Source organism: Glycine max, chromosome 3 (assembly GCF_000004515.6).
Source record: "Glycine max cultivar Williams 82 chromosome 3, Glycine_max_v4.0, whole genome shotgun sequence".
NCBI lineage: Eukaryota > Viridiplantae > Streptophyta > Magnoliopsida > Fabales > Fabaceae > Glycine > Glycine max.
In genome coordinates, this window is record NC_016090.4 from 14455423 (window position 1) to 14473897 (window position 18475).

The following is an 18475-nucleotide window of genomic DNA, read 5'->3' on the forward strand; positions in this document are numbered from 1 at the left end:
GCTTATGTTTGAATTTTAAGGTTATATAACCTAAATAGTGGAATAGGATCCTTGAACATGTAATGTCACGATTTATTAATTCCTTAGTCTTGGATTGGATTTTGGAATTCATGCATGTGAAAAGATATCGTTGAGGTTGCAATTTTGAGGTGTTTTGAAAGATTTTCGAGAAAGTGATCTTCAGGAATCTCATTATGTTTTGTACAATTTTTGAAAAAAATATTTCTAGTTAATTCTTAGAAATATAAGTTACTTTCCTTAAAAAAAGAAAAAAAGAAATATAAGTTACTCGTACTTTTTTCTTATTTTCCTTTCATAGTAAAAGGTGGATATTGTGTATTCTCATGAAAATGAAAATAAAAGCTATATAACTGCCACATGTCGCTTTATCGTGCAGTTCAAACCTTGTTTTTTTTTTTTTGTTATTTTTTTATCCCTCTACCCCTTTTTTATTCTCTCACTTTTTTTGTTTTTTTTCAAGCCCTAGAATAACTATTTATCCTCACTGTTTTTTTCTCTCATCCGGTGAAAGATATCGACTCAAGCATGTAACATTGGATTAAATTTTAAAATTCATGCTTGTGAGTAAAAATACCATTTAGGACTATTTCATTGTCCACAGAATGATGCTATGTGAACTAGGGAAGGAGCCGAGGGCGAGAATTCTTGCCAGCTCAATTGAATGGTGTATGGAATTTTTAATACAAATCTGACATAATTATGGAATCTTCCATAGCCATCCATCAATTTATCTATTTGGTATTTTTTTCCTTCCTGTTTTGTATTGAAAAAATTATTCTCCTCAGTGGTTATCCAGCTGAAATCTTTTCAGAGCAATCATGCCTGGACAGTGAGCCACATCAATTACAATAACAATTTATGTGAGTATGCATCAAGAAAGTGTGCTGTGACCAACTCTTTAACCAATCAAATTAAAAGGGGTTGGCAAATTCGTAATGGGCAATGACATCCAAATATTAATGTGGCCTCCATGAATGGTGGCAACAATACTAACAAGTAGGAAAAAGGTAACTTCCAAGGGAAAAATATGTTTTCAAAACCTACTTTCAATCGAATTCTAACTTAACTGGTAAAATGTATTAGTTATTATATATTTTTTTAATATTATTTTTAATTCTCATGGATAAAAAAATTAGATGTAATTATCAATGAAATCTAACTTAGTTAATTGAACATAATATGAGTGTTGTAAATCATAATATTGACTTTGATTCATATAGATAAAAAAAATTAAATATAATTAATATTTTTGTACTATTATATTAATAAATTTTTTAACAAAAAAAACCAGATGGATGTAGTCAAAATTTTAACAAATATGAATTCTTAGTGAGGATAGCCTAAATATATATATATTTTTTAAAGTTTGAGTACCAAGTTATAAAAAGGCATTTTATACTTATAAAAAAAGTATTCCTTCTTTAAGTCTTCTTTCCTTGGAAGGTGGAAGATAACTTGAATATTTTCAGGCATTCATACTTCATTGAAGTCTTGCTTATTTGACTTGAAAAGGGCTTTGTAAACGCCAATGGAAAATGAATGGTCTTTACTTTAAGTCTTTGGTATTATTTTTTGACATATTGGTCATACCTTTTTACTGAAGTTTCGGGTGCTTTAAATTCAATCTTTGCCCGTCAGTCTTTAAATTTTCTGATTTTTTTTTTTTTTTGGTTTGAAAATAATTGAACGATTACTAAATTGGAAAGAAAGTATTAAACCGCGTTATGCTAACTTTTTTTTTTACATTATCAACTAATTAGAAATGATTTTAAATGCAACTTTAAAGATAGTTATATATTACAAAAGTGAACGATCTTGTAATATATAAGTTAAATTTTAAATACAATTAATCGATATAAAAAATTCTAAATATAATGTTTTTATTATTAAATTCCGAATCCAAGTTAAATTTTTTATTATTATGTATCTATTTATCAAGGACGAGACATTACTCCACGTTTCTTGCTATTTAGTCTTTATGTCCTTCCCATCTCCCCCATTAGGTGATTGGGTTACACACAGGAGTGTTTAAGTCTAAAACTATTTAAAATAAAAATTGAAAATGGGAAAAAAAATCAAAAATCAAACTAAATTGATTTTTTTTATTTGTTTGGGTATTTGTTTTTTCTGAAATCGATTGATTTGATTCTGTTTTGCTGTATTTTTTGAAATCAAATCAAATCGTAACACTTATATTAATATTTATATTACTTTAATATTATGCCTTTTATATGTGTATCATTTGAGTTTTATAATATTTTGTAGTATTATATATATAAAACTTATATAATAAAAACTACTTCCTTTTTTATATGATTTTTTTAAGATATGCTTAGTTTAAAATAGATGAAATTTTACAAATTTTTATTTTTAGAAAGTTTAGCATATTAATTAGTTTCGTAAATTATTATTAACAATTTTTATGTAATTTTATTTAAAATATGAAAAAAAAAGTATATAAATTTTAAAAAAATAATATTTTAGTAAAAATCGAACTCAAGCAAATCCTAAAATATTGGTGTGACTTTTTTTGTTTGAATTTTATTTTAAATAAAAACTAAACCAAATTGAACAGCTCAGATTAGTTTGAATAATTTTTTGATGAAAAATTGAACCAAATCAAAGATCCCTAGTTACACGGTTGGAGGTTCTCGTGAGCTTTTACATGAGGTTCATTACATAAAAAGCTTTCAAATGGGTTCAAAAGTAATTTTATTTTTTTTTAGTTTTCTAATGATAGGTATAAACTTATAAATTTGAAGTTAACATTATTATTTAATGAGTTTGACGACTAATATAAATCTTAACGCTGTTAAGTTTAAGTGTAACCCATCACCTCTTAAAACTGTAAAATCTGGTTACACACTTACACTTACGACGGTGAATCAAAATTAAACTTATCATTACATTGTGTATAAAATAAATATATTATATTAATATATAATTAGTTATGTAAATACTATAATATTTTTTATTGTATGTAAACATAGTCTACTTAGATATGATTCCTTTTTTTTTATGATAACTTAGATTAGATTTGTTAAAAGAATTTAAACTTCGCTTATTTGACACAATAGTCAATTTTTAAATTAGGGAAAGGGATAAATCATGTTAGACCATAGGACTAACATTATTAAGTCTGGGAATCATCTAACAGGTAGTTGTTTCAAGTTAACTAATCTTAGTTATGCAACAAGATTGCCTCTATGAAAGATATACATGGTCTCTAGCATAATGAATTTGAGCTGGGTTATAATACCTATTGTTAGAAAATGAAGAAATTTTAGGACATAAGCTTTTATGTTTGCTTCAATTTAAATTTGAAATCATAATTAATTTTTTTAGTTTTTTCAAAACAATAAAATAAACCATTTCTGAAAATACAGCGAAACCAGAGTTCAGGACCAAGGTTGGTATAAAATTACAAAGTTTAAGGATTTCAGTAATGGATGACAATAACAACAAATTCAAGAGCCAAAATTCGCCTTTCAATTATTTCAGCATGAATGAAACACTTTAATCCTTGTGGTTACACCAGAGCAGAACAAGATAAAATTTGTTCCTAGATAGCTCTTATAAGATAATTGAAGGCTGTCTCAACTAAGGTTTGGATTCTTTGTTCTCACAACTTCAGAAAACACCTTAGTAATGTTCAAGAGGGAAAAAAAATGTCTTCTATATGCTCTATCTGGGATCGGATACACTTCAACTTTCAAGTCCAATCATACAAAATATGAGAAATTGAGAGTCCTTTGTTATGACACATGGCAGAGCTCATGGAAGGAGAAAATGATTTGAAAGAAAACTGAAATTGTATTTATTAGAATGAGAAAAAAGTGTATACAAATGAGAATCTACATACTAATAAGCAAACCGGTCTGCAACTAATTAACTAACAGACTAATCAACCTCTAACTAACTAACTAGCTAACTCATCTCTTGTATCTCTAATACACTCGAAAGCTACTTGTTCCATCAACTAGGCACAACAACAAAATACAGAATCAAAGTTGTACAAAATGATGGGGGAGGTTACATTATATGAATGAACCCAAAAAATGAATGCCAATGGGGGGCAGAATTAGAATACAAACTTCGTGTATTGGGATAACTCATCATCAAGAACTTTCTGTCTACAATTATAAGACATCATGGGATGATAAAATAAACAAATATCTTAAAGTACATAATTGAGTAGAACTCTACGTAAAATGTAGATAATCACATTGTTTGTCCTTTACCATGGGGACTAAAAAGAGATGTATCAGTTAAAGAAGGAAAACTAGAATCCATGTCTCTAGTTCTACCATATGAACCTGTGCTCATCTGATCAAATGAAGAAGATTCAAGTGAGTGCAAGAATTCATCAAAACCCTCCTGGTAACCTCCCTCTCCCGGCTTTTTCAACTCATCTGGCACGCCAACTTCTCCTTCTAAAAATCTCACCACCTGTCTCATGCTAGGCCTAGCAGTGGGTGAACTGTTTGAACACAGAAGCCCTAATTTCAACACCATGAGCATCTCTCTTTCATTAAAAACACCATTTAGTTTAGGGTCCACCAAATCGAGTATGCTCCCTTGTTTGAATTTGTTCCAAACACAATCAACCAAAACCATATCTTCCGGCATTGCCTTTGGCTCAAGTGGTCTGAGTCCACATGCCACCTCTAGTAAAAGTGCACCAAATGCAAAAACATCGGAGCTAGGAGTTGCCTTCCCTGTCCTAGGCACCTCGGGTGCCAAATAGCCCAAGGTTCCAACCACCCTTGTGGTACTTGGGTTAGTCCCATGTTCATACAACCTTGCTAATCCAAAATCTCCTAATCTTCCATTGAGTTCACCATCTAGAAGCACATTGCTAGCCTTCACATCTCTATGTATCACCACCTGCTCATAGCCCTCATGAAGATACAAAAGGGCTGAAGCAACATCCTTGATGACCTTAAACCTTTGCTCCCAACTTAAGACTATTTCTGGCTCATCAAACAAGTACTTGTCTAAACTCCCATTTTCCATGAAGTCATACACAAGGAGGAGGTCACCACGGCGGCGACACCACCCCAGCAGCTGAACCAAATTCCGGTGGCGAAGCCGGCCTATGCTGGCTATTTCTGACACAAATTCCCTAAGGCCTTGATTGGAGTCATGTGAAATTCTCTTAACAGCAACTTGGGTATTGGAATTTGGCAATGTTCCTTTGTAAACACTACCAAACCCACCTTGTCCAAGCAGCCCTTTATCCTTGAACCCTTTTGTTGCTTTCTTGAGTTCTTGGTAGGAGTACCTATGTGGCCCAATCTCAAGCTCCCAAGCTTCTATAACATCAGCATTCTTGTACCTTCTGTACATGTAGATGCCTAATAAGACAGCACACAATACAAGAAAAACAACAGAGGCTGAAACCCCAATTATCAGAGACGTGTGTTTCTTCTTTGGCCCTGGAAGCTGTGGGAGAGAAGAGAGATCAAGGGGTAGAGCTGGCCCATTGATCTTGAAGCTCCAACCCAAGATGTAATGGGAGCTAGCAAGCATCCCTGTTGATGCAGAGAACCCAACATACATTAAATCCTCAAAGATTGGTGAAAGATCCACATGATAGGACAAGAGTGGCCTTTTTGGTTTGGTAGAAGATGCAGAAATTGTGACATGGACCACACTTTGAGCAGCATCATAATCAACCCAAGCTAGAATAGGTACCCCACTTTGGAGGGTGACATTCTGTTTGGTTGAATCCTCATCTCCAGAGTAGTAACCTGCAGATGCAGAAGCAATGGAGGACAAACTATTGATGTCAATTCCAACATGGTTGTCATCAATATCTCCAAACTCAAAATCTTTGGCTGTGTCAAACTCAACAGCAAAGAGGTGGTTGGAGAAGTTCCCTATGCCAGTTGAGTCAAGAAGACCAAGATACTGGCTTGGATGAGCCTTCAGTTCCTTAGTAGGTGCAATTGCAAAGGCAAGGCCATGCCCTCCTAGCTTTGGAAACTCTGGAACAATAGCCAAAGCAAAAGAGGAAGAAAAGGAGAAAGCTTTATTACCACCACCACTAGAGTTCTTGAACCTAAAAGGGGTTGGATAAAAAGCATGACCCATCACTTTACTTGAATCATTTGTGAGTTTCAGTACCCCATTTGGCTCTATTTCTGCTACCCCATCAAGGGTCATGTTGTTGCTTTTCAAACCCTTGAATCCAGCATAGAAAAGCTGGTTTTGCTGAGATGAAACTGGGATCAGAAGGAACACCAACAAAGACAGGAACTTGAGGAGCATGTTGAGGTTGGTGGCCATGAGAAGATGTGGAAAATCAAGAACTTCGAAAATTGAAAGATTAGAAGGGCTTGCTTGAGCCTTTTGAGGGTTCAAAATGTTAATTGCCATGAATAATAACAGAATAGAATGTGTGTTGTGAGGAAAAAGGTGGCAAAATAATAATAATAATTAAAAAAGGTCACACTTTGCTCATTTTTTTGAAGGAGTTGGTGAAGATGGAATTGATGGTGGCTATAAAAGATTATTTAGGAATGAAGGAAGCAAAGACAGGAACTAGTAGTTGTCCACATGGGTCAGCAGTAAAGTTCTGGGAACTAAGTGGGTGGGTCGGGGGGGGCGAAGCCATTTGAATAAATAATGGTCTAAAAGCATATGAATATGATACATGAAAGTGGAGCAGACACACGTCTTTGTGACCCTTTGGAAACTGAAAGGAAATCTACCTGTGATGTGTGTGTTAGTTTTGATGATGGTAAAATAAAATGAGTTTGAAAACGTAAGTTGGAAATTCAATTTGTGTGATTGAGAATGATGTGCAAAGAGTAATGATGGTGTAACATGAAATGCTAGCAATATTTTCTTTTTAAAATTTATTAAAAATAATTTTTTTACTAGAGTTTACTTTAAATTACACTAGTCAATTACCGTTGTGTAGAGCTGATAAAATATACTTGATCGGATTAATAATATATAATAAATATTAAATAAAATATAAAAACTTATTAATATAACTTATAATTTTAAATTATAGTTTATATTTTTTTTAAAAGTAAAACATATACATTAAATATAAAATTAAGTGTTCACAATAACCCCAAAATAATATAATTAATTTCAGCATTCATTAAACATAATTTAAAATAATTTTATCAATACTTATTAGACAAAATAAATACATAATAATTAATTTTTTGTCTTTAAAAAATTCTAGCCCAAAAAATATGGACCAAACCTGCATCAATCCATTTTCAACGTGTGGATCGATGTGTCAGGCCAAGTCGGTCAATCCAATATTTTGTTTATATATATATACTAGCTTGTAACCCGTGCGTATACATGGGTCGTCAGTTTATTTATTTAGCAAGAATCCGATTTTTTTTGTAAGATAGGAGTAAAAGATGCATTTTTTTGTTTTATTTTTTTTTCCTTCTAATGTAAATGATGTAGTTCAAACATGTAGTCCTTCGGAACTTACAGGATGAGAAAAGAAAGAAAGTAAGAAAGTTCCTAAAAAAATATCAAGGAAACTTTGGCATTATAATCACAAAGGTTAAAATGAAAAAGAAAAAAAAAATGGATGAGAAACACCACATACCCATAGCTTTTAGTTGTTGGATTAAAGCCATTTGATTTATTATATGGAAAATATCAAGAAATCCATTAAAGAAAATTGAGGAAAATAAAAAATAAAAAACAAATACTGATCTTAGACATAAAAAAACTGCTCATCTATATAAGTATACAAACAAGGCCTTGACTACTTTTTCTCTGTCCTGTTGACACCTGTCCACTGTCCATTCTCTGTCCTGTTGACACCTGTCCAGTTGTAGGCCTTCTTTTGCTCATTGCCATGTTTAATGCTTCTTCTTTCCTCATTCCCGTGTGTTGCCACCTGTCCTGTTGATTGCTCACTTCAGTGCACGTGTGTTGTCTCTTTGTTTATGTTCGTCCTCTTTGTTTGTGTTCGTCCGTCCTGTCCCTTTTTGCTTCTTCCCTTTTCTGCTTTCCATTTTTTTCCCCATTTCTTCTTTTCGCATTTTCTATGCTCACTTCGTTCACTATTTCTCTCCTTTGCGCTTGCTTTTTGAACTTTTGGTTTGTGTTGCATTTGCTTCTTTTTTTTTCCGGTTATGTGTTCATTGTCAGTTTAGCTTTTTTAGTTTCCTTTGGACTAAACTGCTGAGAACATGCGTGAGCTTTGCCTGATTCTGATTTACATTGCTACTGTTTATGCCTTTATGTTCGTTTTGATGCCTACAACTGTTTCTATTTTGTTTTTTTTTTAAACAGGTTTGCACGCATGTGTTCGTTTTGGCCTTTATGCTCGTTTGCATGCATGTCTTCAAAAACATTTACCTTTGTGTTTGTTTTTTATGTGTATTGTTTTGGACTCTTCATTTTCCTTCATGTTTAAAGCTTTGCCTTTGTAGTTCGGTTTTTTTGTGTATATTTGCTTTGTACTGAAAAAAAAATATACTTGAGCTTCGTCTCATTTTTATTGTCATTTAGTTTCGTTGTATTTGGTTGTATATTGTTTTGGACTGAAAACAAATGTTGTCTCATTTTGATTTTTGCTTTGGACTAAAAATAAATGTAACCTTTGTCTCATTGTCATTCTCATTTTGATTAGTACTGTTTGACTTCTTCTATATCCAACCGTGAAGCTGTCATTTGATTTTTCTTTTTCCAGGTTTGTGTATGGTTATTGTGTTTCTGTCCGTTTTCATTGCTGTTTTTTTTCCCGGTTACCCTTTACTTTTTTGTTGGGCTTTACTGACGTGTGTTGCTATTTTCTTCTGTTATATGCAGGTTTCTATTTTCGTCCAACTTTTTTTGCCGGATTGCTCCTGTTTGCTGCTGTTTGCAAAACCAAAAAGGTTTGCTAATGTCTGCTGTTGTTTTGTTCTTACCACGTTTTGAGTTATGCATTTCTGTTTGGCGGGGTTTTTTGCAATGACAAAAAGGTTTTTAATGTTGGTATTGTCCCAACTATTTGTTCATGTTGAATGTGATTCCTATTTTCTTTGTATTAGTCTCTCTTTTTGTGATTCGTAATGGTCTTTATTATCTGTGTTGTAGTGATGTCTCGTAAAGAAAATCTGATATCTGAGTTACACACCAGAAAAGGAACATGGAAAATAGTTGTGCGTATCACTGATCTTTGGCAAGCTCGAAAGCAAAATAGTAAACAAACGATTGAGATGGTGTTGATGGACCAAACGGTTATTGTTTTGTTCTTTCTGATTGTTGTTATTACTAATTTGTATTTTATGTCATGTCACTTCATTTTATGATTTAAGTGTTTCAGGGTTCAAAAATTGGAGCTACTCTTTGGCAAGAACTCTTCACTGAATTGCGGGACAAGTTACAGTGTGGTTCTTCGTATTTGATTCAGAACCTGAGGATTGTTGACAACCAATCTGAATACAGAGTCAGCCTAGCTCCATATTTGGTTTATTTCCTAAAAACTACATCTGTCAAGGAAATTCACCGTCCAAAAATTCCTTCTAATGTTTATCTCATAACTCCTTTTACTGATATAATCTCTGGCCTCGCACCACGCCATACTTTAGTGGGTCTGTTTGTTTAGTTTTTTGTTTTACCAACAATTTTATATGCATCTTTGTGTCAGACTAACATTTGTCTTGCCTGACCATGTTTGACAAGATATTGTTGGTGTCATTGTTGATCTGATCGATGTTAAGACAGTTAATCCCCCTCACAGGATGATAGTCAGGCTCAGGGATAACAGGTATTCAAATATGCTAATTTTACATACATACATATATATATATATATATATATATATATATATATATGTTCAGACACTAAACAAATCAGACGATTGCAGTTTGTCCTTATTATTTTATATGATGATATATGATATATGATGATATATGATATGATGAATGGGTTAGCAACAACTAACATACTGATTGTGATTATTTGGTCATAGTAACTACGACATTCTAATAACTGTTTGGGAGGACTATGCTATTCAACTACATGATGCTATTGACAAAAACCTTCTGCTTTAGGAACCATTGGTTGTTATGTTGACCTCAGGTAAAATCAAGGATGCTACAGGTGTGTTTGGTGTTGGTTAGTCTTTATTATATAGATTGATTTACTCTGGGTAATAAATATGTATGTTGTTGATGATATTGATGGATATTATTCCAGACAAGTATCCCCTAAGCCTGCAGAATATCAAATTTGGATCTAAATTGTATGTCAACGCTGATATTACAGAGATACACGAATTTCGTCAAAGGTTTGTCATTAAATTTGCATTTTGACTGTATTGGTATACTGCAGCATTTATGCTTTTTAGTTCCTTTGCATTTTTTATACGCTTTAATGGTTGAACTCTAATTTTTTATATTGTTGCCAATTCAGTTTGTCTGTGCCATTTTATTCTGGTGGGATGATCAATGATAAAGATGGTTCTCAGTCCCAATCTAGCCAGAGTAATGTGGTGGAAAAATTTCTACAGAATGCTCAAGTGGTCAGTATAGGTGAAATCAACAATCTCAGACAGGTTAATAGTTGAACAATGCTTTTGTTAATATGGCCTCTACCACATGTTTGTTTCCTCATCTATTATTCACCGTGTTACAGGATTGTTACTGCTTAACTGTTGGAACAGTTGACGAAATCATTATTGATGCTCCATGGAGTTATGACAGTTGTCCTAACTGTACAACGACATTTGATCCATTAAAAGGTGGCTCAGCTTGCCGTTCTTGCCATACCAGTGTGGTCGATACAGTTCCACGGTTAGCCATGATCATTTTTTGTACTGATTATTTATTTACACACTTTGCTGTTTTAGAAAATTTCCCTGAAATTTCTATGGATGTCAAGGTATAAATTAAATGTTAAGATGGAGCATAATGGGGACAAATGAAACTTCCTTCTCTGGGATGCAACATGTATCAAGCTGTTTGGTAAAACTGCTGGAGAATGTCGAGATGAGTTGATAGCGGTATCTTCTACACAATTGAACCATAGATTAAATAATGATTCTGTGATTTGTCATTGATACCATTTATTTCACCTGTCTAGGTTGGGGATGATATTAAGGTATTTCCAACATGCGTTGATGAAATCCTGTTGAAAACTTGGGCTGTCAGATTTAAGTTCCGTTCACAATTACGCCAATCATCTGTGTTGGATGTGAGTGAAGAACTCCATCATATTCAATCATTGATAGCCACCCTTGGGTTGAAGGTAATAACTAAATAAGTTTATCACAGTATAAGGTTAAAAAAAATAAATGGTGTTTCTCCTGTGTTAATATTTTTCATGCAGGAACAATCAAATAAGGGAAAAGGAATAGCTGTTGAGCCAGAAAGTTCACCACCAATTTTTGTTCCCACGGTGGGTCTTTTGTTTCAATATTGCATCATGCCAAATATTTACTTATGATATTGTTCTTAATATATATATTGGTAAATGTGTTCACAGCCACCGTTGCCACAGTCTTCTGATTACGATCCTGGAAACTCTACCTGTTTAACTCCAACCAAAAGGATTAGTTGTCAGCAATCCAGTTCTGATTTTGATTCTGATGAGCATGCACAGTATCAGTTATCAACTAACAAACATATCAAGGCTGAGTAATTGGGACTTTGACAATCCTGTGGCTTCAGCTTCTGTGTTTTGTTTAACATCAATTTGATCATATTGAATCTACTCACTGAGTAGATATGACAATATATTTTATGCAGTCCACCATCATTTCATAGCAAATGATGTATAAACAATCAAATATCAAATATATATGATATATGATAATTTTTTTTTATTAAACTTTAACTTTTCATTGGTATTCATCCGTGTTATACTCTTTACCATCGTGAATACCATGACAATTTCACAATTATTAATTAAATGAATAACATACAACTATATCAATTAACTATTCAAATTGCGATACCATAGCATATAAATTGATTGGGTTTGCTTTATTTGCATATTACTAAGTCAAGTTTGATTGTATGACGAACAAAATACTTGGTTTCATGCAATAAACTACTGTTGTATTTTATCAATTAGCTTTTAAACATCTATGAGGAGCAATCAACTTTAAATTCTTACAATCAATCAATTAATTTTAAGATTTTAAACATGAAACAAAAAAATTTAACTTATGTCATTTAATGGTTTAATTTATTTATTCTTATATTCATATTTATTTATGTTTTTATATAAAATTATATATAACAGGCAAGGGATAACACTTATAACAGTGTTTTGTTCCTTTTTCAAGCATATGGCAGGGTTTGTTTTTTGCTTTCAAATATGTTGGCATATTACACTGGAATCAGTATTATTATATATTTATATATGGTTAAATTTTAATTCAATTAGTATTAGTATTACTATTAATAATAATAATATTATTATTATATAATCAGTATAATTTATTATTTATTATAATCAGTATTATTATTCTGCTTTTTCTATTGCAAATACATATCCCTTTACTTGGTGAAGCAAATGCAAATAACTATAATGTTGGTATCATTTTAAAGTCAGCCTACTACAGCAACTTATTTAACTCAGTTTTAACATTTGATTTTCCTGTTGTTTGGCAATTATAAGGCAGTTGTTGCAGAAATCAACTACTCATGGACATATATGCTGAACGAAGGAAGCGTGGGAAAACTATTTTGCAAGAAGGAAAAAGACAACGTTCAGCTACTAATGGTGATACTTAATACAGATTTGTAATTTGTAATTTGCAATTCATTTATAGATTATTATTATTCTTCATATCATCACATTAATATTATATTATACTTACAGAAACTATTGTTATAGACAACTTGCAGTGTATCTCACAATGTAGTCCAACTATTAACCATAATAATAACTCTGCTACAAGCTTCCAATCTACACCACCATCGCACGGGACTTTATCTATAGATGATTCTGAACGATGCTCAAAAAGACATGCAATCAATGTTTCTTCCATCCAGAGAAATTTGATGTCATCTTATGACAATCAAAAAAATATAACTGCTTCTACATCCACATACCAAGCCAGTAATGCTTATTCCAATATAACACAGTTAGACATTCACATAGGTAATTTTTATTCTTAAGCTATTATCAAATATCTACATGCACACATTTTATTTATTATTACATTCTTTTCAGATTTTGTTCTACAGTCAACTTATATATAGAATGCCAAATTGGCTGTTTATTATCCAGATGAACATCAGAGACCAACTGACACTACACAGCATGATCAATTTGTCGGCTATGACAACTCAAATTCTAGTGATGATGATGTAAATATGACACAGGAAAACATTGATATAGGTATTTATCCATCATTTATATTTTTTTATATTCTGTTTCTTTGATGATCAAATAAATAAATCGAATATTTTCGGCTGATGTGTGTTATACCATATCAATATGCATAGAATACTCATTAAATGACCCAACAATAGATGATCTTGATGATTATGATGAACAGACCTTTCTATCTGCCTCATCTACATACCAAAATACAGGTTTGATCTTCCAACTATAAAATTTATTCAAATGTGTTTGATATATTTAATTATTATTCATACCTTATTTATAGGTGGTACTTACATTGATATCGGAGATCCTGTATGGGAATGCCCACATTGTAAGGCTATGATGTGGTATGATGAGAGGATAAATAAAGACAAACAAACAAACAAGCCAATGTTTTCATTATGTTGTTCTTATGGAAAAATACAATTACCTCTGTTGCATGAACCACCCCATCCATTAAATCACTTACTTTTCAATAACCAGGATCCTAAAGCTAAGAATTTCCAGCAGTACATACGAATATATAATCTAATGTTTGCCTTTACATCTCCCGGTATCAAATTTGACAAATCCTATAACACTGGAAAAGGACCTCCAACTTTCCGTATACATGGACAAACACATCATCTTATTGGAAGCCTCCTCCCTATGCCTAATAACCCACCTAAGTTTGCACAACTATATATTTATGATACAGACAATGAGATCATCAACAGACTTTCGCAAAACCCGTTAGTATTCATACTTATGTCACACATGTAAAAAATTATATATTCAAATAGCTGTGTATGCTGTTCTGGCTAATTTTTTATTTACAGGATGCATGATATGCTTGATGAACGGATTATCATTGCAATCAAAGACATGCTTGATCATCACAATCACTATGCTCAAAACTTTCGAATGGCAAGGGACAAATTGCATTTTGTTGCAGTTCCAGACCTGAAGATGAAACTCATTAGTCAAAGACAAACAGACGGAAGGTTGTATAACTTACCAACTACCTCTGAAGTTGCTGCCTTGATTGTTGGTGATGAACACTCAGCTGATAAAAGAGATATTATAATAGAAAAACAGTCCGGACTTCTGAAGAGAATACATGAACTTCATCCTGCATATTTGCCTTTGCAATATCCACTTTTATACCCAAAAGGAGAAGATGTTACAGACTAAATATACCTCACAAAGATCATGCCAATATACATGCTGCAAAGAGGAAACAAGTCACATTGCGCGAATATTTTTCTTACCGCCTACAATCAAGAACTGATGAAACACAGACTATACTTCATTCCAGAAGATTATTTCAGCAATGGATTGTTGATGGATATTGTATGATTGAGTCTCAAAAACTAAACTATGTCAGACAGCATCAACAACAACTCAGGGTTGACAAATACATCAATTTAACTGGCTCTAATGATCATCCTCAAACAATTGGTAGGGACATAGGAAAAAGAATCATACTGCCAAGTAGTTTTGTTGGTGGTCAAAGATATATGGAGCAACTGTATTTTGATGGTATGGCAATTTGTGGACATCTTGGATTTCCAGACTTATTCTTAACAATTACATGTAATCCAACATGGCCAGAAATACAACGCAAGGTCACACAATCCAATCTGACCCCAAATAATTGCCCTGATATTATTACACGAGTTTTCAAAATAAAACTCAATCAATTAATGAATGACTTAAAACATGGCAATATCTTTGGCAACATTATTGGATGTAAGTAAAAAAAAATTCTATGACTTTTTCCCTACTTTCTAAGTTGATGTTTATAATATCACTGATGCAAGTTTATTACAGATATTTATACAATTGAGTGGCAAAAAAGAGGACTGCCACATGCCCACATTTTAATTTTTCTACACCCTTCAAACAAGTTACCAAACCCACACGATATTGATCAAATGATTTCAACAGAAATACCTGACAAACAGAGCCAGGCACAATTATTTGAAATTGTGTCCAACCATATGATGCATGGACCATGTGGGTTTGCAAATAAAAAATCACCATGTATGGTCAATGGAAAGTGCATTAGATGTTTTCCAAAAAAATTCCATGGAGCAACAATTGTTGACCAGGATGGATTCCCAGTTTATAGGAGAAGAAATGATGGTCGTACAATGATGAAAAATGGAATTGAACTAGATAACAGATTTGTTGTACCATACAATCCACAACTCTTATTAAAGTATAAAACACACTTAAACGTGGAATGGTGTAATCAAAGTACATCCATTAAATATCTGTTCAAATACATCAACAAAGGTTCTGACTGTATCACAGCTTCTCTTGGAAATCAAGATGAAATTAAGCAATATCTTGATTGCAGGTATCCTTCTATTCTCACCTGATTTGATTAACGAAATCATTTAACATAAATTAATTTATTTGATGTTATATGTTTAACTCAAACTTAGCAACATCTGATTCTATCTTCAACAATATATGTGTGCTGCTTGAATCAATAGATATGTATCTCCCCCAGAAGCATGTTGGAAAATTTTTGCATTCCCAATGCATGTGCGTTCCCCGGCAGTGGAGCGGCTATATTTCCACCTTGAAAATCAACAACATGTTTACTGGATAGATGATCAACAAATAGGTGAAGTCCTATCAAAAAACACAATCAAATAATCCATGTTCACAGCTTGGATGCATTCTAACAAAATATATTCTTATGGACGGGATCTTACATATCATCAATATATCTCAAGATTTGTTTATGTCGCCCGCAAAAGATGCTGGCAACCAATAAAACAAGGGAATACAATAGGCAGACTCATATGGGTCCCACCTTCAGCTGGTGAACTGTTTTACCTTAGAATGATGCTATCCACTGCCAAAGGTGCACAGTCTTATAGTGACATTAGAACAATCAACGGTCTGGTATATCCTACATTTAGGGAAGCATGTTTTGCAAAAGGCTTCCTAGGTAGTGATCAAGAATTTATTAGTGCTTTACAGGAAGCTAATAATTGGGGTACTGCACACTACCTAAGAAAATTATTTGTCAAGCTTTTATTTATGAACACCATGGACAGACTGGAATATGTTTGGCAACAGACATGGCAATGGATGGCAGATGATATCATATTCAATCATAGAAAACAAGGTGATTTTATATATTCTAAATAAATATTGTTTACTCATAATCATTATGCTTATTATTTTGCTAATCACAGGTATTCGCATTACTGAAAAGGAAACAATTCATTTATGCTTAACTGAGATTGAGAATATGCTACAAGCGAACAGAAGAAGCTTGCGAGATTTTCCATCCATGTCATACCCAATAGGATATGCGCGAAACCAACATCATAATAATCTGATCCATAATGAAATGGCATATGACAAAGAAATGTTAGCAGAACAATACAACACGACATACCAATTGCTCACAGGTATTCACAAATTATGACACATTTGATATAGGAACTCCTTAATCACAATAGTATATATTACTATTTGTTAATATGTGAATATATAATTACAGATGAGCAAAAAACTATTGTCGATACCATTATGTCTGTGGTTAACACTCAATCAGCTGCAATTTACTTTCTCTATGGATATGGTGGAACTGGCAAAACATTTGTTTGGACAACCTTATCATCTGGTATACGCTCCAATGGTGGAATTGTTTGTACAATTGCTTCAAGTGGAATTGCTTCATTACTATTGCCTGGTGGTCGGACCGCACATTCCAAATTTGCTATACCAGTCCCTGCAACAGAAAATTCAACATGCAATATTCATCAAGGCAGTGAGTTAGCTGAATTATTAAAGGTTACAAAACTAATAGTCTGGGATGAAGCTCCAATGTGTCACAAATTTGCATTTGAGGCACTAGATAAAAGTCTTAAAGACATGCAAAACAATCTGCCTTTTGGAGGGAAAATTATGGTTTTTGGTGGAGATTTCCGACAGATCTTGCCAATTGTTCCAAAAGGTAATCACTCAGACATCGTCCATGCAACTATAAATGCATCATACATTTGGGACCATTTCCAAATTCTTAAACTTACAAAAAACATGAGATTGCTATCAAATGCTCCCGAACAGCCCAACAATGAAGAACTCAAACAATTTTCACACTGGCTACTTGACATACGAGATGGAAAAATTGGACAATATAATGACGAATTTTCAGAAATCACTATTCCAGATGAGTTTCTCATAAAAAATTATGATGATCCTATCCATGCTATTGTTGAAGCCACCTATCCCAGCTTGATAGATAACTACAGTGACATAAATTACTTGCAAAAAAGAGTTGTTCTTGCCTCTAAAAAAGAAATTGTTGACAAAATAAATGATTATGTCCTATCACTTATACCCAATCACGAAAAAGAGTATTGCAGCGCAGATAGTATTGATAAATCAGATGAATTGCTCAATCCTGCTTTTGCATTATTGCCACCTGAATTCCTATATTCATTGCAAACATCAGGTATACCTAATCATAAATTAAAACTTAAGGTTGGAACTCCAATCATGCTATTACGAAATCTCGACCAGACTGATGGCCTGTGCAATGGAACTAGGCTCATTATCACCAAACTCGGATCTAATGTGATTGAGGCTGAAGTAATTACTGGGCCTAATTCAGGAAATAGGACATACATACCCAGAATAAATGTCTCCTTTTGAATCTTCATGGCCATTCAAACTTATAAGGAGGCAGTTTCCATTCATAGTTTCTTATGCTATGACTATAAACAAATCTCAGGGACAATCATTACACCACATAGGACTGTATTTGCCACACCCAGTTTTTAGTCATGGCCAACTATATGTTGCAATCTCAAGGGTCAAAAGCAAAGATGGACTTCATATTCTCATACATGACAATGATGGTAATCCAAAAAATATTACCACTAATGTTGTTTACAACGAAGTCTTTGCCAATTTATAAACAGGTATCCTTCCATCATACAATACAATTATGCTGTCGCATTAATTACACCTTTCTGTTTGTTTGTTTTATTCAGTCTGACATATAACACATGCACTATGTATGTTGTTGCATTCCAAAATTGTTATACTCACTTCGGGGAATTCAATGCAACTTCAACTAATTTATTTAATTCTACATTATATTCGCTTTTACTCCTTTTGTTCA

At 33.0% G+C, this 18475-nt stretch overlaps 2 protein-coding genes across 2 annotated transcripts; one reads left to right on the top strand and one right to left on the bottom strand.

The window, feature by feature from the left end:
• Positions 1-4178: 4178 nt before the first annotated feature.
• Positions 4179-6636, bottom strand: LOC100807337 (L-type lectin-domain containing receptor kinase S.4). Its single transcript, XM_003522073.5, has one exon. The coding sequence runs from the start codon at positions 6400-6402 to the stop codon at positions 4243-4245; it is 2160 nt and encodes a 719-aa protein (XP_003522121.1). The 5' UTR covers positions 6403-6636; the 3' UTR covers positions 4179-4242.
• Positions 6637-16386: 9750 nt separating this feature from the next.
• On the top strand, positions 16387-18003 carry LOC121174556 (ATP-dependent DNA helicase pif1-like). The gene is made up of 3 exons (XM_041013912.1): positions 16387-16465; positions 16536-16754; positions 16847-18003. Exons 1-3 carry the CDS (start codon positions 16387-16389, stop codon positions 18001-18003), a joined length of 1455 nt encoding a protein of 484 aa, XP_040869846.1.
• Positions 18004-18475: the final 472 nt, after the last annotated feature.

Excerpts from the sequence above, each read along its gene's own strand:
- LOC100807337 (XM_003522073.5), bottom strand. The coding sequence starts at position 6,402 with ATGGCAATTAACATTTTGAACCCTCAAAAGGCTCAAGCAAGCCCTTCT.
- LOC121174556 (XM_041013912.1), top strand. The coding sequence starts at position 16,387 with ATGGACAGACTGGAATATGTTTGGCAACAGACATGGCAATGGATGGCA. Across the intron at positions 16,466-16,535 it reads ATTCAATCATAGAAAACAAG|GTATTCGCATTACTGAAAAG; the intron begins GTGATTTTATAT and ends TGCTAATCACAG. Across the intron at positions 16,755-16,846 it reads GACATACCAATTGCTCACAG|ATGAGCAAAAAACTATTGTC; the intron begins GTATTCACAAAT and ends ATATAATTACAG.